The sequence below is a fragment of the Accipiter gentilis genome, chromosome 20 (genome assembly GCF_929443795.1).
Source record: "Accipiter gentilis chromosome 20, bAccGen1.1, whole genome shotgun sequence".
Classification (NCBI taxonomy): domain Eukaryota; kingdom Metazoa; phylum Chordata; class Aves; order Accipitriformes; family Accipitridae; genus Astur; species Astur gentilis.
The window spans coordinates 21966223-21992968 of NC_064899.1; the positions used below are offsets into that span (position 1 = coordinate 21966223).

At 38.4% G+C, this 26746-nt stretch overlaps 1 protein-coding gene across 3 annotated transcripts in view; it reads left to right on the forward strand.

Moving 5' to 3' along the window:
* Positions 1–26746, forward strand: part of CDKAL1 (CDK5 regulatory subunit associated protein 1 like 1) — a 422610-nt gene that overhangs the window by 173254 nt on the left and 222610 nt on the right. For all 3 annotated transcript variants that reach the window (XM_049823860.1, XM_049823863.1, XM_049823859.1), the window contains exon 9: positions 15308–15411. In XM_049823860.1, the coding sequence (XP_049679817.1) occupies positions 15308–15411 (104 nt within the window). The remainder of the gene's footprint in view (positions 1–15307; positions 15412–26746) is intronic.

The following is a 26746-nucleotide window of genomic DNA, read 5'->3' on the forward strand; positions in this document are numbered from 1 at the left end:
CTCCTGAAAGTAAAAGCTGCCATGAGTATCTCACGTACTGTTCCTGAGGCAAGTATTTCATAAGTCTGATGGACTCCTGACTCATCCTTACATAAAACATCTTTACAAACATGAAACATCTATATGAATCGAGCCTAAATATGACAGTTATAGTCAACAGTGTAGTATTACCTCATGTGTATTGGCATGTCAAGGAGGCAGGTCCTTAGACCTCCATTTAATCTGTTCTTTTTCCTTTGGCTTTATTTCCATCTTCAAGGACTCATCTTGTTGTCCTGTATAGCAAGAATATGAATCCAGATGAAATAGCCCCGGCAGCATGTGCTTATGTGATGAAAAGTGGAATTGAGCGTGTGTGATTCCTGTTAATTTCCTTTCTTGCAGACACAACTGCAAGTCAGAAAGCTGGTGCTTTCCTGTTTGCATATCATTGCCAAGGAGTTGAGAAACCAGGCTGTCCTGTTGGTGGGACTGTGTCAGTGTAACTTAAAACAGGATTTATCCTAACAAATGGATTTTAGTTGTCTGACTTTTTTAAAGGAGAGAGACCTTTTCTCTGCTATTTGGTTCTGATTTCAGGAAAAAGAATGATTACTCTTGGAGGGGTGGTGGTAAGAAGTGAAAATTCAATGTTTTCTTTTTTAACCTCTTTTGGTCATGATTAATTACAATGATGTATTACTCTTTTCAGAATTACTGTTGGTTGCCCCTTTTTATGGAGATTTTCAGTTCATACATCAGGAATGGTTGGGGACCTCAAGTCTTTATTCTGCGTCTTGAATACAGTGAATGCAGTGGAGGAAGATGCCGAAAAGAATGCTTTGTGCTACTAGGAATATGGTTAACAGCTTTGCCCCCGAAACCCGTATCACCCACTGACATGATCATACATGTTTAGGTAAAGCACAAAACTTACTGTGAGATTAGCCCAAACCAGGAAACACTATCGCATACGTCTCATTACTTTCTGTTTAAAATGTGCAAAACACATATGTAAGGCTTGTTTTCACAAACAAAAGTACATGGTAAACATGAGCCAGCAGCGTGCCCTTGCAGCAAAGGTGGCCGACAGCCTCCTGGGCTGCACTCGGCAGTGTCTGCGGCAGGTTCAGGGAGGTGATCCTTCCCTTCTGCTCAGCCCCAGTGAGATGCATCCTGGAGTGCTGGGTCCAGTGCTGGCTCCCCAGTATGAGAGAGGCATAGAGACACTGGAGCAGGTCCAGTGAAGGGCCATGAAGGTGACTAATGGCTTGGAGCATCTGGCATATGAGGAGAGACTGAGAGCTGGGACCGTTCAGCCTAGAGGAGAGCAGGTTCAGGGGGATCTTCTCAATGTGGATAAATACCTGGTGGGGAGGACAGAGTAAAGAGGACAGAGCCAGGCTTTTCTCAGTGTGCCCAGGGGCAGAACGAGGTGATGGACACAAAGTGAAATACAAGATATTTTATTTAAACATAGGAAAAAAACTTTTTTACAGTAGACCTGATTGAACACTGGAACAGGTTGCCCAGAGAGGGTGTGGAGCCTTCATCCTTGTGGTACTCGGAAGTGATCTGGACGTGGTACTGAGCAACCTGTTCTAGTTGCTCCTGCTTTGAGGAGTGAGGTCTTGGACTGGATGTTCTCCAGAGGTCCCTTCCCAACTCAGCCACTGTGATTCTGTGACACTTAAATGAACATAAACAGCAACAGAAAAACCCACAAGGATTTAGATACAGGCACTATGGATGTAAGTGCAGTTGCTTAATAGTAGTGGAGACCTTCACTCCAGAGGTAATTGTTGTGGTTTGACACTTTAAAAAGTAATGCTCTAAACTAAGGGTTCCCCATCCCATGCAGAATGCATCCCCATTTCCTGACTTAAAAGCATTTCCTGTGCAATCCTGTAGGCCTACTCAGCCTCAGGAAAGAGGAACTCTATTTCCAAATTCCTCGCCTGCTAGGCAGAGTGAAATATTCCCACTGGAAATATACACCCCAAGCCTCTGTCTCTGTAATTTAGCATGTTGAATTTCATCAGCTTAATTTACAAGAACATTTCAGTGCTTTTTTTTTTTTTTTATTTCTTTTTCTGTATTCCTCCTGCAAAACGTACTTTTAAAATTTTTTTTCCTAAAGTAACCATGTAGAATTTTGTTTTTAGAGTTTATCTTTAAGACATTGGATGACAAGTAGGGTTTTAGCTTCTTTTTGTTTTAGGAATTTTTCTGATACGTGTGTGGACTGTGAAAAGTTGCTATTTAAGAAAAGGTCAAGTACAAAATTGTCACTCATCACATGCTTATCTAGCTTATTTTTAAACTAATACACAAGTGTCTAAGTATCACATGGTCTTTCTTGCATTGCAGACTGGTGCCAGACTTGGTGTCTTTTCTGGTTTTAAGGGATAAATGGCTAGTGGTTTTTGTTTTCAGTGAGTATGTTTGTGAGTCATGTATATTGTATAATGTTGCTTTGCTTCTGAAGTTTAATCATTTTGCAGAAGGTAGATGGAGTCTCCATGTTTTAACTTGGTATTAGGCTGAAAACTACAGCTGGGGAATGTTTACTGAAGGGTTTGTTTAGTCATTCACATTCCTGTGTTCCAACAGTTTGTTTTAGATCATTTGTTAAAGAGCTTAAAGAAGAACTCACTTTGCTTTTGTTGTAGATCTTTTTTTCCCCTGCAAGTTAGGTTTTTTTAATTGATTCCCCGTCCCCCCTGCCACCCCCTTCCAGAATTATACATCTGTTACTTTTCTAAGTAGCAGGTATGGGTAAAATCGTATACTGAGTTAATATAACTAGTCAAATACATATTGAAACTTTTGTCTTTTGTTTTAGGAATAATTCTTTAATAAAGTAAAATGTGATGAGTTTTGAGATTTTCTTTTTAATGTAGCACTTAAATGAGCAATAGTCTAAATGAAAGTTTTAAGTAATAGAGGGAAAAAATTATTACAGGTTAAACTATGTAAGTATCAACATCTTTAGGAAAGTTCAGCTGTATAGTTCAGCAATGTTTAATGTATTAACTTACAGTTCTGTAATTCACAGTAATATAGCAACGTCTGTTCACCAAGCACACTATAAACATTTAAATAACCTTTGAATTCTGGCTAAAGGGTTAGTAGTCATGTCTCTACTAGGCTAATCCATTTTGCTTGAGCAGAAGGCATAAGCTGATGTTGTCCTTATTGGCTTGTATCTGCAGTTTGTAGGGAGATAGTAGGTTTGCAAGGGAGTCTTGCTGTATCTGCAGCTGATCTCAGAAGTGTTTCTTGGACATGTTCAAATCTTAATCTAGCATTTTTTTGTGGAAACAGGGCCCTGTATGCCAAGTTTAGAAATACATGTATGTGAAAGCACCAAATATGTAAGTTATACTAAGTGCTGTTTAGTTCCTATGCTTCTTTGTGTAGGTTCCCTTCTTGTATAAATGTTCCACTCATGCACTAGGTATATATCCCTTGCATCCATACTGAAAGCAAAGCTAGTGCAGACACTTTATAACCACCTAATATCTAACATTCACCTTCTTTTCGATTCAGACATCTGCTGAACGTATTGCAGAGACTAGAATAGGAATTTTAATCATTAAACTTAAACTAGGCCCCATTCCTATATTACCAGTTCATTCTAAATGAATGAATGCAGGTAAAACAAGCACATTTGAAGTAGGATTTTTTCCTGAGGACTTGTAGCTGAAAACTTTTGTTTGAACACACATTGTTCAAAAAAAGTTCCAAAAATGTTTGTGGTTGGAAAAATGCCCTCAACCTGCCAACTGAATTTCAAATTCTACAAAAATAAGGATATTGCTGTGAAATGGCACATAGGCTGCAGTGCTCTCTGGGACGTTGTATGAGAACAGTGCTGAAACACCACCAGCAAAGCAGATCTGTGTGTTTGCTATGTATTTGTGTAAGGAGAAATGCATTTTTATGAGGAAATAAGACTTGCTCTGTCTGACAACTATTAAAATACTAGGAATGAGATTTTTCAGTGTTAACTGGGTTTGTATCTTTAGCTTTATTTCAGATGCACTGGGTGTTTGTGTTTATTCCAAAGCCATTTTGCTTTTAGGATATTCAGCTGCATAGGTTGGCCCAGTTTGTGGTACCTTCTGCAAAATAAGAAAGAATAAGACTTGGTATTCTTCATGATTTTAATAAAATGAATTTAATATATAACGCTTACAAGACTTATATGGGAAGATATTCTCAGCAAAGTGATAGGTACGTGATTTGTGTATGTTATGTCCCATAAAGGTAATATCGCTCTACCTAAGTCCACTTAGAACTCCAGTATCTTCTGTCTTCTATCTCTCCTTTCTGTAGGAGTATCTAGGGTTTATCTTGGGTCTATGTTGAACATTTTATGAATATTGTTGAATATTATATGTTGAATTACTTTCTTATTCAATCAATATGTGGATAAAAGTCATGGTCCCCTTTGAAATGAAATTGTGGAAGTAATACCATAAATACTCAATAAACACAGTGGCTTTTTTATGTTAGTCTGGATCAGCTGAATGGCTTTATTTTCTGAAGGGAATAATGCTTTTCTGAAAAGCGAAGCATAAAGAGGGACCGGTGTCCATCGAGTCTAGTGAGACTAGAAACTTGGATTCTATAGTTTGTGTAAGCTGTCTTAGACGTGAGCACATGTAACAGCTTATTGCACATCTGTTCACTGAGGGACTTTTCTTTGCTGTTTACACAGTACATTCAGGTTTTTTCCCCTGATCAATTTCTTTTACATGTGATGCAGGTGTGTTTGCAGAAGACAGTTTAGGATTCTTAAGTGAATTCACAAGTTTAAAAGTGCCAGTTATAACTCATAACAAAATGACAAATTTCACCTTTTTTGGTAAGACTTGTTCACAATTTGGGTTGACTTGAACATTTCAAAGGGATATGGAGAAGCACGGATATACTGCGCTCAGGGGACTAAATTATGGCCTTTGCACAGTTACTCTCTGTATGACTCTACATAAGGCTTAAAGGCATATTGATTAACGTAGCACAAAGGTGAAGGATGGCAGGAAACAAAGTGCAGTTTTAAATGGCAGTTCACAACTCCATGGACATGGAAGAATGCCCATACACCCGCTTTCTCAATGTCCAGTGTTATGGATATAGTGCCCCTTCCCTGTATTCTTTTATGCTGTGGAGGAACATGATGAAAGTGGAAACCTAATTTGCACAGAACGGATTATCTGTTGTCATATCTAAAATCAGAGTGTTCTAATATTTTATTATTTTTTTTTTTTCTGTGAACTCTTGGCTGGCTGTAGCTCCAGTAGCATGCTTGGGAATGTTTTGTTCTTGACTGGCTACTGGCGATCTGCTCCAAAAACTCTGCCGTACTTGTTTCTCTGTTAATGTTAGCCCTCAAAGTGCTGTGGTGTACTTATGGACAGCATGTGAATATCACGTTAGTGTCACACTCTAAATGCATTTGATAACAAAGGGAAGGAAAATTTTAAATGTTGACACTGTTTGTGGTATCTTTAATCTAATCTTCTTCTCTGGCTCTCCTTGTACAGGCCAGACATGGTCCTTCTCTGCATTGATTTCTCATCTTCTAGTTTTTCTTACCCCTGTAGTTGAATCTAAGCTTCCTGTGGTGTTGGAAGCATGCTATGCTTCTCCTGTGTGTGTGTGTGTCTTACACGTAAGTGTATGTACTTATCCATGTACACACACGTAATCCTGGAGCAGAGCAAGCCTTTGGGCTCTAGAAAGGAATAGTGTTCTTGTTGGGTTCCAGCATCTCAAAGAGATGAGATCAGCAGTAGTGCAGCCTGTTCAGTACTTGACCACTGTCATGGTAAAGTATTTTCTTTGGTCTAATTGCAGTTTCGTGTGTTACGACTTGTGTCCGTTGCTCCTAATTTTATGACCTTGAGCCTCCAAGAACAGCCTGGCTGTGTGTTCACTGTATGCTCCCGTCAGCTGTTTGTAGACAGCAGTAATATCTCCTCATCCTAACAATGAGTAAGCCAGTTCTCAGCCTCTTCTTGTGTGCCGTGTGCCTGAGCTCCCTAATCGTCTTGGTGTCTTTCCTGTCTACTTCTTTGTTAATTTATGTCACTGTCTGCCTTGCTCCAGGGAGCTCAAAACTGGACACAGCACTACAGATGCACTCTCACAAGTGCCAAACAGAGGGCAGTAACAATTTCAAACTGTTGGTTTCATTCTTGAGAGCGCAATCCAGTTGCACAGGACAGTGCGTTTGACCCTCTTAAATATAAAGGGCATATTGCTGACTCGCATTCAGTTCATTGCCCACCTGGACCCCGAAGTCCTTACCCACAAAACTGCTTTCTAGCCAGTCAATTCCCTCCCCACCTGCACGTTGGCCTGGGGTTACTCTGTTCTGGATGTGGGGCTTTCTACTTGCTGATGTTGAAATTCGTGAGGTTCCTGTTAGCTGGTTTCTCCAGGCTGTTGATAGCTCTCTGAATAGCAGTCCTGCCCTCCAGCTGCTCTCCTCGCTGCCAGCTTGGGATTTGCTGCAGATGCATTACATCCCTTCACCTATGTCGTTAATGAAGTCAGGAAATAATCACGGCCCCAGCATCTAGTCCCTGAGGAACACTGATACTAACGAGCCACCGGTTAGACTTTGCACTGCTGACCACAACCCAGCAGTCCAGCCAGTTTTAACCCACCGTGTCGTCCACTTATTCAATCCGTATCACAGCAATTTGGCTTTAAGGATTCTATGGGAGACTGTTGCAAAGGCCTGCCTAAAATCAAGGTATATGACATCCCCAGACCTCCCCTTTCCACAGGGTCAGTCACCTCTCTGTGGAAGGCAAGGTCAGGTTATGTCTTCTAAAGACAACTGAGCCTCACGAGGAAAATGTCATTTTAAGCGGTGTTGATAAAAGCAAACAAACGTCTTCTAGTATGATGTCATCGACCTTATTTGTGAAAGCATTTCTGCAGGGAGGTTGTTGGGTGGTGCTTACTGTACGAAACGGTAGCGTACCTTGCTTCCTTGGCTTGTTGGGTCTGTTCAACAGCCCATGTGCAGCCAGTGCAAACCGTCATCCTCCAAAAGGTTGCGTCTTTCTAAGAACATTGTTAAAGCTGAAAAACTGTTTCAAGTCAGCCCTTGCAAAGATAATGTTGTAGTCAGATGTGGCTGTGGAAATACAAAGAAAACTTCCATTTACGTGTTGACTAAGGCCTGTGAACAACTGAATTGCTGAGCTACTTTGTGTTTGGTCTGTCTATTCCTTTTTATTGTTAAGTCTTGCTTTTTATGACTAGAGCTGCCTCTCATGTATTTTCCAGCCTGTAATGTCTAGAAGGCTGTTTAGATCCTGAATTCCCAAGGGCTTCTGTGGCCTGTTTTTAATGCTCTGATTTGTGCATTAAGTGCTTTGGTCGTGGTCTTACTGATTTTCTTTTAAATGACTGACCATAACTATCTGAGTTGCAATGGAGATGACAAAAAAAAAAAAAAAAGAAAGAATTTTCATCAACTTAAGTCTAACCAGATAAAAACTAGTTGTCTTTGTGCTTAAAAAAAACACCCAAAAACAAAACAAAACACCAAAACTAGGAAGTTTATGCTTTCTGTCAGAGCTGGCAGCAGTTGAACTGGAAAAGTTTCAGACTCACCACAGACTTGAGTGGTTAAAGAGGAAATCAAAGCATACAAACACTGGCCAAGTAGCTTGGAAGAAAGTCAGACCATTCCAGTCACTGGGACATGAGGACACCACAGGAGAGTTACAAGCATAATGGTCACTGAATGCAAGACAACAGGAATAAGTGAAGAAAATGGCAGGGGAAAAAAAAAAAAGAAGAAAATAGAAGAAAAGAGCTGAGGAATCATTAGAAGGGGAGAATTTTTGAGAAGTAAAGCAGATGGAGAAGTTGAGGATAACTAGTTTAGTAATGAAAGGCTACTGTTTCCTCTTTTCTGCACTGTCACTATGCTTTTAAGTTCTGCAAAATATATTTGGATATATTAAAACCATAACATTATAAAACAATGAAAATAATTTATAAATATTAGTTTGCCTAGTTATTCAAATTAGTTTCCCTAATTATTCAAAGGTAAGTACTTAACTTGCATTTTCTGTAAGAGGTACATGGGCAGTAAGGAAGATATGTCCATGAAGATAATCTGACTGACTCAGCTCTATAACTGTTTAAAGGGGATTAATTTGCTTTTGAAAATCTCCTTGGAGACTCTTAAAGGCAAACATAAGGCCCCTGGTTTAAATTTCTATTTTTGAAAGGAATCAGTCATTGGAGTCTTATAAGAATAACTGTGTAAATCAGTCCATTAAATTGCTTGGAAAATCTCAGACAGATTTAGGATTGGGCAATTATGTTGAAATGTGTGGTCGTCTTTGATTTTAAGTTGACAAAGTAATACATAATGAAGAGTATGTACTTGAAGCATGTATGTCTGTGCTGCTGCTCATACACTTTTTTTTTCAGCAAGACTAACCAATTTATCACAAGGCAGAGATGATGTTTATGAGCAACAACATAGTATTAATGGTAGATAACGCTTAGATCCTTGTCCACATTGGAGCTTTTAACATTTCTACTGCTGCCACAACCAGTAGGACCTTTTGGAGCAGAAAGCTTTGTGTAGACACAATCATTGGGAAGGGATTCTTTCTAGATTATAAATGGTGAGTTTGTTTTTATTCTGCACTTATTTCCATTATTTTACCCAGACAATTCAGATCCACTTTCCCACAGACATTTTACAAATACTTTTTTTGAAATTGGTCTGATGGCAATCTCAGATAAATTCTAAATTAAGCCTGGTAGTTTCAGTGCTGCTGAAATGTAACTTTTTTTTTTCCCCCCAGGATGTTTTGACCAGTACAAAAACAATACCTTTTATCCCAAGAATCTGTGTGGTACCTGCTGTATGTTACAGAATTAACTGCAGCCTAATGTTTCCTGTGAGATTTCACTACTCTAAAAGGGTCTGTCCCAAAAGCCATTCAGGAAGTAAAAACAATAGCTCTTATCACAGGCAGTGGTCTACCTTTCAACCATGTTTTCTGTGTGGGTGATTCAGGAGCTGGTAATGTTGTGAGGATGCGTGGCAAGTGAAGTGGTTTGCTTGTAGAAAGACGCTTGACTCCCCTTACCCTTCCTCTACTCACGGAGATCTGCTGAGATGCTGCATTCTTGGAACAGAACTTTAAATGTGCTCATTGTCTCCCCCCTGCTATGTAGAAACCACAGTTTTAATGTAATCCTTAGTATTTTGTCAAAAAACTTTGAAAGCTGAATTTTTAAAGCTTATGAAATTGTTTATTACTGACCCATTTAGGTTTTACAGCACATTCTGTATAAGTTATGCTAAGTCATCTGTCCCTGGTAGAGGTTTTTTTAATAAAATGATACTATTTGATGCTTTAAATACTATGGCATTTTTCAAGTCACAGCTCTCTAAAACTTTATAAATTAAAGCTAGCCTCTGAGAATCCTGTCCTCAGAGGTCATTTTCCAATCATTGCTGTTCATTAGGGGTATCTAAGAATAATAGTTGCTTATGCATGCTGAAATTGTGATCTTGCCGTATTCTGCTACTGTATATCTGGGATTAGCTGTGAGCAGGTTTCTAAGAAAGTGTCTTTTCTATGTAAGGTTTTTCTGTCGTAACTCTTTATTTCTACCACCTTCATTACTGCTATTTGACTGGGACCAGGAGTCATCATCTTCCAAATATTGTTGCTCTTTATGAAGTGTTGAAAGAATTGATTACTTGTAGTTAAAATGCCGTGGCATTTTCTGCTCTGTGCAACCACAGAACCTAATTTATCTACCTGTGCTATTTCAGCTGAGTCACTTTCTTGATATTAATGATTGTCATGATCTGTCCCAAAGTTGTGGTCTGTGTAGCCAAGCAGCTATTTGGAAATGCTTCTAAAGTAATTTATGTCTCTGTGAATCATAGAGCTTTAGTTTGAATTGCAGAGAAAAAAATCATTGCAGTTTCCAGTAAGCATCCAGCAATGCACCATTTTGGGCCAGGGTGGGGAACGCAGATCTATGCAGCTTAGCAATGGAACGTTTTACCTTGTAATATCCATTTAGAATGCCTGAATTAATGCAAACAATTGCAGAACTGTGGAGGCAGAGTAATTAATCAAGAAGTTCTTTAGACAAACACTAAAAAATGCCACTGATGCACTTGATTTTGCTGATGTTAAATCATGGGCCTTAAAGTGAGCAAGTTGAATGTATGATGATATAACCACATGGCTGTGACCTTTGAATCACCTGCACTTGACTGTAGGAATTCAGTTTCACAAAACGCAAATATTTAAAGTACAAAATTAAATCTTATTATAGCTTATCAAACTAACTGAGCTGCCTTCTCTCGAAATTCCTTTTGATTAGTAACTAGTGAGACATTACCAAATAAAATGCTGGCTTCAAAGGTCTTCGGAAGAACAAAATTATAATGCACTTTGTTCCCATTTTGCTGAGCATGGAATGGGTTGCAGAATTAAAAAATAGCATCCTGTAGTTGTGTCCTACTTTGAGAAAAATGTGTGTGCAATCCCATACACTGTACAGTGTTTGTTGAAAGGTCATCCTATTTTCTGCTAAAACTTTCTTGAGAGGCTGGCTTTTTCTTTTTAAGTCGGCATTGTACTTTCAGAGCGGTTTCTAAAATAGTTGGCTACAAAGATCATTTCAGAGAAGTCCTGCTTTTATCATACAGAAAATGTTGTAACATCGAGTGCATCTGTGTAGCATAGCCCCTGTGGCTCATGTCCAAGCTCAGTCTGAACAAGCTGGGATACTAGAAACAGTATTTCTGCAATAATGTGGTTTGCTGCTTAGACTAATTAGCCTTGATGAGAACTGGTTTGCCACTGTTTCAAAAGTATTTTAAGTCCTGAATCTTTTTAAAGTGAAAGCAAGCTCCCATGCCCCAATTTTTTACAGGAAATTATCTTCCCTGTCATAGTGGGTTGAAAGGCTTTATTGTAAAACGTGCAAACTTCAAGCAAAAGAAGTTTCCTGAAAACAAGGCAAGTGTATTACGGATGGGATTTTTTTTTTCGGTAAACTACTTTTTCGTGATCCATTGCAGTTAAGTTTGGTGGAATTTAGAAATTTTGCAAGTACAAAGTAGCATTTATAGAGGAAAAATGCTAAGAAATATTCATTAACTCAATAGTATGATATTTAACTATAAATACAGTATAAATGCTGTTGTTAGATTATAGTTAGGAGAAAAATATTTGTAGACTTCTACTAGCTCTTGTTTAGTAAGTTTTGACTAGTATCCATCTCCTTTTCATCTGCTGGGAGTATATATTTCTGGTATTTCTTTTGCTCAGTCAAGCATGCAAAGGGAGTTTTCTCTTTACTCCCACTGCAGAGCATTTTTATCAAAATTACATTTGGTAGAAACTCTAAAAGTATCTTACAAAAGCCTAAATCTCTTCTCTAAACTGTATTTTGAAACAAGCAAATCATGCTCCCCTTTCAGGAAAACCACAGTTTACGAATACAAAATATTCTTGGGCTGGAATTATTGAGGCCTTCTAAGGAAGTGTGGTGGTAGGTGCAGAGAGATGGTGTGGGTGACTGTGGTGAGCAATCTTTCTATATTTGTACTGCTGTGATGTTGCAGTGTTGTTAGGGGCACTGCATTACTGTGAGAATTTTTATTTTTTTTAATAGGGCAAACTTCATAAGATCTTGAATTTGTATAACGAGTCAGATCTCATAAGGGCAGATATTGGTATTTAGACTGAACTGTGATTAATGATATTTTACTTTATTTCTGCAGATTTTTAATTTGGGAGAAGACCACCTTAGGACTGGGTTTTGGTTGGGTTTTATTTGTTTGGGTGGTTTGGGTTTGTTGTTTTTTTTTTTTTTCTTTTTCTTTTTTTTTTACCAGCTCATTAGGTTGATACCAAGCAAGAATTTATTGGGTTATTCAGGAAATGAAGGGAGCAATACCACCTCCCTCCCCCCAAATTAACCACCTGCAGAGCAGCAAGGATCTTCTGTCATATGACACTGTTGCAGCTATTCAGCTCTCCCATCTTGCTCACAGATGTCTGGTCTTGGTCAATCACATTAAATGTGAGTGACTAGCACACTAATGGCACATAGCAGTCTGTAATTGAGCTGTTTTCTAATCCCTGAATGAAAGATGTTTTATACTTTTCATATCTGAGGGTGGAATCCTGTCTTCACTAAACTTGGTGGCCCAAGTCCCATTAAGAGGAACCAGCACTTTGCTCCTCCTGTCTGTACTCTCATTCTCATCTGCTGCTGAAATCCACTGATTAGTCCCACTGAAGGAAAGTCTTTATGTGTCTGCTGTGTCATAAGTATTCTTACTCCTAATTAGTTCCATCTGTAAGGGTTAGCCTTTCATGTTAAGTGTGTGTTTTATGAGGAATATTACTGTTTCAAAAATGAAGAGTCTGCTTAATCTAACGCACAACATAAACACATACTAGCTAAACAATGTGAAGACCACTGTTTCCTATGTCTACAACAAAATTTCAGGCACTTGACCAAAATGTTGATGATGTTCAGCTTGGTAACATGTTCAGAAAGTTTTTAATTAGCCACATGGTTGTAATTTATCTGTGGATAATATTTTACCTTGCTGTGAAATAGTTCTGTGTATTGGGCACATATCTGATTAAAGGTTAATAATTCAAAGCAAAAGGTTAATAATTCAAAGTACCTCCATCAGTTTAGTATGTTGGAAAACCAGGACTTAGTGGTTTTTGTTCTGGAATCAATACAAAAGTTATTCAAAACATGTTGATAATAACAAACACAATGATGATTAATAGTTGTTGCTGTAAATTACTGTAATTTATTTGTGCAAAAAAACCCTTTGACCTGTATTAATATAAACTAACATTTGCAAACCAACTTTAAATGCTTGAAGAAGGCTTCCACTATAACGCAAAGCAAAATACTCTTTTGCAACCACTAGCATATTGGCTTTTTAGTCCCATATGTTTGAGCTTTAGCTATGATAAAGGCTGATTTTTAAGGAGAGCTTTACCTATGGGGCTGGTTTTAAATGATCCACTTGCTGGTGCATGCCACTTAGTAAGAGGCAATGCTCAGATTCTCAGAGTTCCCAACAGCTTTTTTCCACTTGATTGTCTGTGGTCTGAGTATGTGGCAGCATGGACGTATGAATAATTTGTTATGCTGGGAACTTGGAGTAGAGGCTGGCTTACTAGGGGAAAAAAAAAATTCTACAGATACTGTATTCTACTTACGGTTTGGTTTAAAATGATATTTTCAAGAACAGATTATTATCAAATCTCTGAGAAGTGGTTAGTTCAGCATTTTTACAAGTATTTGAAATCTGCACTCTTGTTGGTCAGCTGCAGCCCAAAATATTTTTTTTTCCCAAGTTGGAATTAACAAATATGGTACAAATAGGATTTAAAAGTTTTGTCTTTTTTGTTTTGCTTTCTAAAATTGATCATTTTCTATGTTACATCGAAGTCTGTCTCATTTTGGTTAATAGGGGAAATATAAACAAATTACCTGCTTATACTTTCTTGATTTCAAATGCCACTCTTTTAAACATGCTTTAGATCTTGCATGATGAAAGGCTTTGATTTGCAGAAGGAAGGTGAGATATGTAAAAATTGTTTCATGTCTGATGATTAAGTTGTCTTTGGGTGGGAATAAATCACTTATTTGGAGCAGGTTGTAAAGGTTCAGATTTGGGTTTGTTGTTTTTTTTTTCTTTCTATTTTTAATAGATGATGGTGTATTTTACTGAATGGCAGCTTATTTCATGTAAGTTTTTAGTTCTTAATAGAAAAGTCTCATTGCTGCAGTTAAGCCATATCCTTTAGTTTTCTGATCTAAAACGGACACTAAAATCTGAAGTTTAGGTGTGATAGGCAGGAAAAATAATATACATAAATAAGACGATGTAGCATTTACATAATGCAGTCTAGCAGAGAGAATCACAAACTATCTAGATGTCCTCTGGCAGAAAGTAAGATTTTGTTGGTGGAGAAGGTCTCAGGGCCAAGGTGAAGTGCAGGGGCAGGAGGGCACTTGAGAAAATGTTGTGTGCAGTGTGCTGCACTTCCCGACCCGCTGCTTGTGCAAACAAGGCCTAACTGATGTGTGAGGGGAATCTCTGTGAATGAAAACCTTTAGAGTTTGCAAAGCAGTAATTGCCTAGTCATGGAGCTGCCAGACGTCATAATAGAAGACAAGGTATATCCGAGTAGTAAACACAATCTTGCAGCTGGCGACTTCATCAGAACCCACCTGGTGCTATCTTTGCCTTTTCATTATTGTTTTGAAAGTTCTGTAGTAATTCTCCTGTAGTTAGCCTTTTCTGGCACCAAAATGCTTTATGATATTGAAGCTGAGGCTTTTTTTATTGTCAAAATGGACAGAATTTAAGGTGTACTAGTAACCATGAACGAGAGAAATGTTTATAATTGGTTTTTTTTGGTTTTGTGGGGTTTTTAGCGGTTTAAACACTTTAACCTATAAAAAGCTGTAGGGCAGTATTAGCTTTAAAGAGCAGGGAAGGGGAGGAGGAAAGTACAACGAACTCATAACATTCTGTTTATTACATTAATGTCACTACCAGGATTCAAAGGCTGGTCCAGGAAAAACATATGAGTGGTAGTTTTTGTTTGTTTTGATCTTTCCATCCTTTTACTTTGAATTAGTCTGCCTTTACTACATCGTCAGGTAAATTAAAAGCATTCACATTATTCCTTTAGTTTCTTATGAGAGTTTTTCATTAGCTCCCCATTCTTTTGTGCTAAGCCATCCTTCTAGTTGGTGATTCTGTCTTCATTATGTTATTTGTTCTGTTTATATAAGCCAAATGAAAGGAGAAAAAAGTAACTCAAACATGTTTTCAAGAATATGCACTATCTTTAAAATCTACTTTTAGTCTTTCAGGACTTTTTTTTTTTTTTTTTTAATTCCTTGTTTGGGTTGGAATTTTTTATGTACTATCAGGATCAGAAGCCTGAAGATTCATCTTTAGTAATGAAAAATTATTGACCTTATCATAGCTTTCTAAAAATATGTAAATTCCCACTCCTAGGTTTTTGTATGTGATTTCCACTGATCATTTTTTCAATGCTTTATATAGATGTGAAAGGTGCTTTCAGGAGGTAGGAGGACAAAACTTTTCAAACTACTTTATTGATTTTAAAACAGAATACTATTTTCTGGTCATAGCTACAAAAGCTTATTTTTCTTGATGTACTTAAATATAGCTGTGCATATAAAGGCTTTCTTGGCTAGAAACTGAGTTTTTTTTTTTTCTAAACAGGTGTCTCAATGCATGTACCTACTGCAAAACTAAGCATGCCAGAGGGGATCTAGCAAGTTATCCGATTGAAGAGCTAGTGGACAGAGCCAAACAGTCTTTTCAAGGTAAGCAGTTTTATCCCTACAATAAAAGTCAGCTTCTGAAGTGTACCAGCTCTTATTTTCACATATAATGATCGTGATACAATGTGGCTCTGTTACGGTATTGATGTTCTTAATAGCCATAACTGTGTCTGGTGGTGCCTTTGCAGTAGAAAGCCATGCTTTCGTTATGTTGTGCACCACTATTTACAAAATGTAGTCCTACCATAAGGAGTATTTAATTTTGATTTTAGGCTTGCTGAAATGAAGTTCCGTGCAAGCATTTTTTCATGATGATGGGATAACTGTATGGACATTTTACTCTATCTCTGGTTTCTTAAAGGGGAAGACAGTAACTTTTTTTCACTCAACAATAAAAGCCAATTTCATGACACTCCCTAGGATTCTTAAACCCCTGTTTTAAGGATACATTGCTTTTTCTGGTAATGGATTTCCTGGAGGAGTTCTGGGATCTTTCTGAGAGCCATGCAAAGCTTGTCAGCTTTTAAGTTCAATAGGATATTTGTAACATCACATGGATCCAATCAAACATCAAAAGTTTTTCCTGCAGTACAGTACTCTGTGCCAGTATCTATCTAAAACTCTTGTATGTTTGGTAGTTATGATAGCTTTATTGTACCTTAATATTTGTTCTTTATATCTAAATTTTGCCTGCATTTCAAAAATACAGATTTCCAAATAATGCCAGTATTCATTTCTGATGCAATCTCTGTGAAGGCACAGGTGGTGTTTTTTGTGTTTGTGCCATGTTGAAGGACTAAATGCATATTATAAAAAAGACAGAGGTAATTCAGGTGTAGCATCTCCTGCCATCTTTGTATCAAATACTTTGAATCAAAAGTAGAGCAATAAATACGACATGTGATGTCACATCTTCTGTGCACTTACAAACAGTACATGCATTGGGTTTCACTTATGGCTCTTGAGTATTGTATCTGTTCTAGTAAAAAATAGGTCTCCGATGATTTAATGTGTTTTTAAATCCATCCTTATTTAGGGGTCCATAATGAACCATATCAAGGTCAGTGATGAACTTCTGGCTATTTCTATCAGTACTACGCAAGGAAGAGTCCTTTTCCTAATCAAAGCCCACATTCACAAATTCTAAGTTCTACATTATCTACATAGAAAGTTCTCACTTAAGATTGTAAACACCTTTTTCTTTTGCTTTTGTTAAAAGCCAAGCTCCTCTCTTTTCTTCCATGAGGCTTATCTGTAATTGGCACAAAATTTCTCCTATTGCTTAGGTTTGTACGGTTAATGCTGTTGTTGCTGTGAATTGGATTGTCTGTTATGACAGACAGGAATCCTGTCATGTCTCAGATTTCTTGTTTTAGTAGGACAAGCTTCTAAAACCTGTATGCCTATTATGAAATGGTCAGTAACTGAAATACAAGATGTGTAAATACACTTATTTTAGTAGAGAAGCAGTTCAGGAAACATTTCAGAAAGCTAGAAGTTTTCAGTTGTACAAAACAGGTGATTTTGAAATTGCTAAGTAGTCACTGTGCAAGAGAAAATCTGCCATTTGATGGTTATGGTTGTTTTTATGCAGTAATTACCAGACACAAGTAAATGCCTGGTGATAGCAACACATGTAGGTAGAAAAGGAACACTACATTCTTTTCCCTTCATCCAGGTGTAACTGTGAAGTACTTTATATTACGTGTACCGTAAGAATAGTATTATGCTGATAGCACTATATAGCTGTTGAAATGTTCTAAAGAAACTTGGAACAATTCAGCAAGGGAATATGACAGAAGACAACATATGGGTAATACAGTCAGGATTGTGGTCTTACTTAGGTTGACTATATAAATTTTATTTAGATTTATTGTATGTATAGAAAGAAAAATTCAGACTTGTCTGTCCTGTTATAGGTGTGTATACATGCCATAAAGTCCACATTAAATTAACAGAAGGATGTATTTGCTTGATATAACAAGAAAGAAGACTCAAGTTTTGTCTTTGCAGACAATAAATGTGAAATTTTGGAAAGTATTTTAAACTTCAAGTATTGTACATTTGGATTGAAAATTCAGTAATTCATTTCATCTGTTGTACTGTGGCCTTTATTATAAATATTGACTCTTTCAAAATAACTTGATTTCTAATGGAAAAATTTGCCCTTAAGCTATTGTTATGAAATTTCTTGAAGAAATGCTATGACATGTCTCACAGCAGGCATCTCCAGGGAGTTTTATTCTTATTTGGCCTTACAGTAGTACCTTTGTTGCAGAACATAAGGAAAGAAGCAAGTACTGAGTTGTAAAGTGACAGGCTTTGCCTCCAGCTTTCACATACTTAGAAAGAGGCATGAAATAGTCAGATACTTAGTTTGCAGCGTATGGAGAATTTACTCCTGCCAGCTTGCTGCATCTGGGCTGCAGAAACTTCATCAATCCAGTGAAAGACTTAAGCAATTCAAAGTCATCATTAAAGTTCTTGTTGAGTTACTGAGCTACAATCTCTTCAGCAATCACTTCTGTTTTCTCAGAAGATGTGTTGCTGAAGCTCTAGTGAAAAATAGAGAGGTACAGATGTGTGATGAAAAGTTTTTTCCACTGGAATTACTCTTGGGAGCACTGAGGTGTCTTAGAAGAGCAACAGCAAACCAGTATGGGATGATTTCCTATGCCTGCGTGATGAAGTCATGTGAGAAAAGAGAAAATGATGTTGTTTGCAGTGTTTTGTACATATATATTCTTACAGTACACAACTTCATAGGCCCCAAAGGTGTGATGTTTCAATTGTGGAACACACTGAAAACGGATTAGAAGAGCTGTATTTAAAGGTGTTTTGTTACCGGTCCTTAAAGCTCAGCACAAAAAATCTCTCTAAAAACGCTTTATTCACGTGATTCTACTTTGATAAGATTGCAGCTGACATCTAGAAACAGTTATTTCTAGTAGCAGTATGTTGCCAGAACAGGCTTTAGTGTTGCGATCAGATACTCCCAATTTTCCTTCAGTCACTTCTGTACTGCAGCCTCTGGGTAGGATGTCTCTATGTAGGAAGTATTTCCAAGCTGCAGTATATGCTGCGTCACTGGGCTGCAAGCCATTTCAGGTAGTCAGTGGACCAGTCTTGGACCGCTAATAATGTGGCACACAATAATACGGTATCTGTGTGACGGCTGCTGTAAGGCGGTGCCTGACAGTCATCGTGCTGATGTTTGTCTGCAAGATGACTTCTAAAGATTTTTGTAACTCAGGCTTTTTAGTCAAAATTTAGCTCTGTGATTTTATTTAGCTGCTTTTTTTGAGAGTTTTGCATACTTTGTATAGGTAAGTAGGTATTTATTTCAGTGTATTTTAGGGTCCAAACCTTTATCTTGTTGGTCAGTTTTGTAAAAATGAAATTTCATGCTCTGCTGACAGTGGTAACTAGGTGACAGCAGATGATAAAGCTGTAATAATTTACATGGGTGTTCAGATTATTTGTATAAGCATAAACTCGATTTAAATCAACTGATTAAAAAAAGATGGCTGAAATAATCATGACTGAACAGATATCAGCCTATATCTTTTCCAACATCTGAAATAGTTTTTCTTTTTTTTCTTTTTGGATTTTATTTTAATATCTTAAATGCAACATAATGTGCACAAAACATAAGTGTGTTGCAGGTTTCTAGTACATGCTGCATACTTTCATAATGCATTGGACTAAGTGTTAAGGTACACTGAAATTGAGTTTGTTTGCATACTTTGTATGGGTTTATGTCTCCTGTCTGACCTCCGTAGTAGTTTTGAAGTTACGACTGACATCAACCTTAATAACTGATAGAATTTCTTCAACAAAATAATCTATCTTACGTTGAGAGTAGACTGCTGAGGTTTTCACTTTTTTAACTTTTATGTTTTTTCTGTAAATTTCAGATTTTAGTAAGTAGTATCATTTTTTTACATGGACAGCCTTGTCATATCACATTGTATAGCAGACGTCTATAAGACAGCTAGTAAAAGAAAGTATTGCGAAATATAGTAAAGTAGTCTTTGAGTAGAGAACAAATGTCTACTGTAAGGTTGTTTATGCAAAGAGATTTTCTACAGCTGATAGTACAGCACTTTCTTTGTGTCATCAATTTAGTAGTATGTTTTTTTCAAAACTTGCTATATCATATTCAATGCTGTATTTTAGGGAATTGCATTTGCAGTTATGAGAGAGCTCTTTCTTTCCTTCCCAAAGCTACTTTATGTGTAACAATGTGGTTTTGCTTAGTATGTGAAGTGGAAGGCTGGGGTAGCAGCCATTGGTGAACAGTGTTCCAAGGAGACACAGAAGTTAAACAAGCCTCAGCTTTGAATATGATGTGGAGTGGTGTCCTGGGATAGCTTTGGCTAAATTGCAAGACTTTAAATTGATTTTATATTTATTTTTTTTTTTTCAGTGGGATTTTAGTGAGCATAGAAAGGTATATAACTGATAATGCTACATGGTGATTTGTAAACCCTACACATTGTGAGAGTCTTTCTGGGCAAAGATAGTACTTTATCTTGCAAGCGATTTTTACTGGTTCAGCAAACTAAGTTAAAAATATAAGTAGTTTTATGGAATTAGCTGTTATTTCATTCCAGTATAGAATGATAATTTTCTGCATGTACCAGTACAAAATTACACTTTAGCATTGCATGCCTGTTGCAGATGGCATGGAATATACTGCTATTAAAATATACACTGTATAATTACTACTATATTAGCTTATTTTATGGTAGCAACCAGGGAGCTCAAATGAAAGTCAAGTCCTGTTGGGAAACATTGCTTTCATATCCTCAAGCTATGTGGAACAATTGCTGCTGGTTGAATAATTGCAGTGGCAAAATATAATTTATTTTTATTCCATTATTTGCATGATGGTTCACTGGCATGCATGGTGTTGAATTCTGAATAACACTTCTGTTTATGAAATCTTGGACAAAAGGTAGCACTACAAAGCAGAGTAGCTATCTAAATGAAGATTCTGAGTCTTGACTTTCATTAGTCGTCTTCGGCAATTATCCCTAATCTGGTAGATTTTGAAGTGTTGAGAGTTTAAAGGAGATTAATGTGAAATATTTCAGTCTCTACAAGTAATACTGTAAACAGATGTTTATGCATAATGATAAGGATTGATTTTATATAATGTGACTGGTTTCCAGAGCTTTTCAGATGACTGTGAGCTTTGCTAAGGAACTTTGATTTTTGTAGTTCTGATGAGGTGCTGTCAAGACATTCTGCTTTCTTAACTGGTAACTGTTTCTTCCTGCACAACTACCAGTAAGCTCTCTGTATGTTTTCAGAACAGCTGCTGTTCATGAAAGGACAAATATTAAGTATCGGCAATGTTTTTAGTTTCCCATTGATTGGCAGAAGGAGTACCAAATTAGGATGCGTAGGCTACGTCTTCTCAGTAGTGGATTTGGTCTTTGTACACACTGAGAGGGACTGGGTGCCCAGTCACCCAGATGGAGACCTGGGCTGTGTCCTCAGGGTCCTTCTAGGGGTGAAACTAAAACTGTAGAGAGAGCAGTTGTTGTATATGCAGGTCTCACCTTCGTGTGAGATAAACTCTTACTTGGAGCCTGGACGCAGATCCAGGAGTGAATAAGCTGTCTTAGTGATTTCAACACAGCCTTTGTTAACGATCCTAAGCATGTCCCAAGAAAGCTTTCTTAACGGATTTTAATTTTTGCTCACTGTTATTTTTGCCCTCCTAGTTCAAAGTTCTGTCAAACAAGTATATGTATCTATTATACCCACACCAATGTCTTTCTTCTGTAGCCTAGCAGCATTATCAGAAGTCGAGCATTTTCTTGTACTTCTTTGTCCTAAATTTTATTCAGCAATTTCTGCAACAGTCCTGAAAGAAAGCTAACTCTTCTTCCATACTAGCCATGTGATGAAGAGACTGTTGAAACCTGTTGGATAACAAATTCAATACCAAAAAAGTGCGCTGGTGTTACCCATTGATGTCTGGGAACTGGGTTTCCATATAAACTAAAATCTTGACAGTGTGCAAAATTGTAGTTGATGTTGATTTCGTGGCTGTCAATTAATTTCTATTGGAGTTATGCTTGAAAATGCTTGGAAACTCCCTGAAATTGAGTCTGCGCTGTATGGTTCAAACTCATAGTCTATGACTCTGTTGTAAGGATAGATTGGGGTGTGCTTTGTGTGAGAAAGAAAGGGAAAGAAAAACTTGTCATTATACGTATATTGTTAAATACCAAGAAAAACTATATCATGTTAATGACAGACAACTAATCAATTAGTTGAATTGGATGCACATGTCTTTTGGAAGTGGTGTTGGGTTGTTTTTAATTCAGTTGTCTTTTGGAAAGATTGGGACATCTGCTTTGTATAGAACTGAAATATGTTTGCTTGGTTGTTCTCAGAATAAAAGGTTTTGTTTCATTTTGGATTGAATTAAATATTTAGATTGACTTGAATGTTTTATTTGGTTTTCAGAGTACCCCTTGGCTTTCAAAATACAGGTCAACTCTGAAACCAAACATTTGTGAGTGGGGTGATTTTTTTTTTTTAATTTTTAAGGAATGGTTTACTGTGGAAAATGGTTACATTGAAACATGTCACTTTCATTCCATGTGAAATATTTTACCATTTTGAAATTTTGTTAAATTTTAAAAATTTTCTTTCCTTTTGAAAATTTGATGATTTCAATACGGAAATGATGCCTGTTCCCAGAAGGCTGTAAGCTAAACTTTAACAGATGTCTGTTTCTGTTCAGCAAAAAAAGCTTTAGAAAAGCAAAATTTAGGGTATTATTTACCAGTCATTGCTGAAGGCAGCATAACAAAAAGTTGCATATAAAATTAAGAAAGTTAAGCTCAAGACACTTTTTCATGCTGTGTCCTTTACAGCAAAAGAGGAAGCAAAGATAAACGCAGGTTTTACCTGTAAATGGAGAGTATATGTTATTCTTTTTTTGCTGTTTTAGGCACACTAAAGAAAGCTTGAGGGTGAAAAAGCCAATGTTAGTACACTTTAAACACCTCCAAAAGGGGTTGCAAAAGTCAAACACAATTTTCTTGTAAGGTGAATGTAATGAAGGAACATGGAACTTCAGTGCTGGTTCACTGTTTCTTGAGTTCTCCCATACTTCAGTCACAATATGCATGACCCCATAAAACCTCAGAAGGAAAAAAGCCCGTACTTAATATCTGATATAAAATGGTATGTTGAAGGTGTACCATGTATTGGCTTCTACTTGCTCTCTTTTAGCAGCAAGAATGACATTGTAGGAGTATGAAATTCATGCCCATTATAGTTGGTTTTAAACTGTCTTATGGAATGTTTTTCTATCAGAATAGACAAATTTTCAAAATGCTTCATTTTTGACAGGAATATATTGAATTCAACAACAAAGTTCTATAGAAAAAGCTGAATCTGTTCCATTTGGCATTGTATAATATAATGCTTGACTCTTCTTTTCCAAAATGCTTTTGCCTCTGTATTTTCTGATTTATAGAATCAAAATTTTCTGATGCAGATATTATATATAAGACAGGAAAATTTTATGTGCAAATCTTTTCTAACAAACACTCTTTACCGTTAAAAAAACCAAACTCAAACCCCATACAATTTTTCAAATCCTTTCCATTTGAATTTTTTGGGAGAGCAAAATTTTCCATATCACAGATAATCTTGGTTCATACCCACCTTTGCTATGCATAGTGTTTCCTTATGTTGTTTTTATTTGGGTTTGGGTTGTTTTTTTTTTTTATTTTGGGGGGGAGGAGGAGAATGGTGACTGTTTTTTCTAAGATAAACCTCTTCTGTCAGCCTTTTTACCGACTTCTAGAAAAAACAGGCTTTATTCTAATATTGTTCCTGAAGTATAACTTGAAGTCGCATTCCAGGGAGCTTGAGCAGCTGTATTTGAGACACTTTGATAAACAGCTTCTCTTTGTTCTTCTGTGCTTTTTGGCTATAGCTAAAGAGCTAGGTTTTTGTTGTTGTTGTTAAGTTTATTAAAATTCTTTCTGTATTGTCTTTAGTGCCTTATGAATGTTTTACGTTTTTCCTGCTGACTTTGCTAATGCACAGAATACTTAAGCCAAGATAAATATTTTGGTACCAGCCTGTCATTTCTTAGAGTTATATGGGACAGCGTAATGAATTAGCTTTTCATGGCCCCTTGTAATCTTTTCTGATGATCCTGAAAGAAAAAGATATAATTACATTCTGTCAGTAGTGATTAGAAGCAAAGTTTTCAGGTATGTAAAACCTGCTGCGTAACAGATATTTAAACATACATAACCAACATCATATATAGCAAAGAGATATTTAAAAAGATATCTTTTCAGTAGTAAATTACAATATTGTAGATATTTTAAAACTTCATTTGAGCAATAAAATTAGAAGTTTAGTCAGCTTTCCTCTTGCCTTAGAAAAAAATTCCTCATCATGTTTTTGATATGTGTTTCCTTTATACAGTCAAGTTTACCAATGTTACGGTTGTTTCTGTTTTCTTCAGTGTTTCTTGTTGTATAAAAACTTCCTTTGCTTTTTTTTTTTTTTTTTTTTAAAACAAAATTTTACTTGAGAAATGCAGTGGCAATTACATTAAATTATTGATGTCTAGCTTTTCCCCTTATTGCTCTCTCCAGCTTTCTGAGGAGGGAAAGTGGAGAGGGAGGTGCTGATCTCTTCTCTCTGGGATCCACTGCCAGGACATGTGGGAATGGCTCAAAGCTGCGCCCGTCAGGGAAGGTTTGGACTTGACAGGAGGAAGCATTTCTCTACCGAGAGGGTGCTCAAACCCTGAAACAGGCTTCCTAGAGAGGTGGGCGATGCCCTGTGCAGGTCAGTGTTGAAGAGGCAGTCGGACACCATGCTTGATAACATGCTTTAGCTTTTGGTCAGCCCTGAAGTGGTCAGGCAGTTGGATTTGATGATCATTGTTGTAGGTCCCTTCCAACTCAACTCTTCAATTTTATTCTTCCGCCCTCCTTCTCTACCTACCAGTACATGCTGAGAAAATAATTGATGGCATTTCTCCCCAGCCCTGCACTAGCAGAAGGGATTGAATGGGTAATCATGTCCCGGCATAGACATTGGCTCTGTCACTTTGTGGGAAGGAGGCATGTACCTTCTAACGGGGGTGAGAGCTGTGGGTCATCTCCAGATCATTTGACCACCTGAACAAATTTGCAAAAAGCGTGTGCGAACTTTGGTTTTTGAAAGTTTCCTATGTTTATCTAGTTCAGTTGGATTTCCACAGGATGGGAAACCCCCACATCTGTGACACTAGTGAGGCTCAAAGATCAAGCCAGCCCTGTCTGAAGCAGGAAGTGCTCTGGAACTAAATGGTTGAAAACCTTTTTGAGGTGAGCAATACCTGTTCATTTTCCTGCGGATTTGTTTTTTTCCTCTTCCTTGTACTCATTTTTAGAAATGCCCGAGCTGTGTCCCTTGGAAAAACATGCTAAAACAGAAGAGCCAGAGAACAAGTGTTCTGCCACAGTGAAAGTCCATGTGGCCCAATACTCTGTCTCCGAAGTGGGCAACCATAAATGTCTGAAGGAGAGTATATGAGCACTGCCGATCTACTTCTGCCAGGGTCCTGGGGGTGCTCGTAGGCCTCAGTGGCTGGGGCCGTCTTTCCCTGGGACCCCCACCGCCACTGTCTCCTGCCAAGGGCCTGGGGAACGAGATGTCTCAGCTCTGCCTGGGGCCTTCAGTCCCTGCCTGAGCCATGTTGTAGGTGTGCCTTGTCTCTGCCTCTCTCTCCTGCATGAGCCTGGGACCGGCACTGCAGAGAGCTGCTCTCCTGGAGGGAGCCCTCAGACCTACGCCAGAGCCTGCCATGCAGAACTATATGCAGAACATAGCATAACTATTATATTCTATTGCCTCCGCTCACCACGAGTCGAATACCAGTGAGACTATTATTTGCCTGAAATGCCAGGGTACTTTCAGCTTTTTCAGGACACATCACAAAAGTTAGAAGTGGAAGCAGGATTTTATTTTTATGTTATTTTTCTGAATTTGTTTCAGAGCCGATGCTCACAAGCATTCACACAATGTGCATGTGTAGCCAGGAGCAGGCTGATGCATTCTCCAGTTCAGCTTGAAAAAACATCCCTTGCAGTCTGGCAAAGGCAAGTCACAGAGCTACAGAAAGTAGCAGCAGGAATACAGACTAAGCAGTCCCTGTTTCCTGTGAGAACTTGATAAATGAGGATCAGAATCAACCGCTCACAAAAGAAGAAGCGGTGTGTGGTACTGTGGGGTATTTTCCGAATTAGGACACATATCAATGACAAGCATCCTTTTTGCCTTCCCAGACTTGCTCCGCTCTGCTTCTTGGCCAGTAATGCATGAAAAGCGCTCTCGTGCCTGCCCTGCCTTTGTATTGCGTGCAGGGAGAGCTGGAAGGTGGCAGCTCCTGATGGGGCAGCAAGGCTGGAGCTCTTCCAAGCACAGGCTGTTTTGCACAAGCAAGAACCCCTGTGGAAATGGAGCCAAGGGAAGAGCAGAGCTCGCTCCCACTACAAACTCACACTAGGAAAGAGAGCCTGAGAGAGCCAGGGCACAAGTAGCACCTTCGTGGAGCAAGAGCATCAGGCACCTGGCCGAAGTGGTCCAAAGGAACCCTGGCAAGGGACCACGCTCAATGCTGCAGAGGAAGGCAAAAAAACCCCAGGAATACTTGCTAGTCTGCCTTTGGGGGGAAAAAAGCCTTCCTCCTGCCACCTGCAGGGCATGAGAGGCCATCTTTGTGGTGCGTGAGCAGCAGGCAGCAACCCAGCCAAAATGGACCAGAGGAGCCCTGCCCTGACAGGTGGACATGCTCAATGCTGCAGAGGAAGACAAAAAACCCCTGGGGACCAGTGCCAATCTGCCCCGGGGGGAAATTCCTTCCTGACCCCAGAGTTGGCGAGCATGTGAGCAAGACCTGCCTCCTCGTCCCACAGGCTGGTCACGCCTCCCAGGAGAAATCCAAGCCCTATTCTCCCTCAACCTGGAACCATCTCCAGGGCTCCCAAGAGTGGCCAAATGCCCTTGGTCTGATCGACTTTGGGGGCAAGAATCCTTCCCACCCCTGGCAGGACACCAGTGGCTGCTCCAAAGCACTGGGACCCCTGGCAACATCTTTGCATCCTGATTCTTATGGCTCTTGCCATTGGCTCCACAGGGGATGAGGATGGCGAGCTCTGCAGGACTTCTCAAGGAGGCATTCCCTTGCTCTTGCCACTGTTCTCCAGCTGACAAGGCCTGATAGCCTCGGGCACCTCCAGATGTTGGTTCTTTTCATCTCCAGCAGCCTCATCCAGCCTCCAGTCTTCCTCTCTCAGCCCCCTCCAAGTAATTCCACCGGCTCCTCAAGGACTTC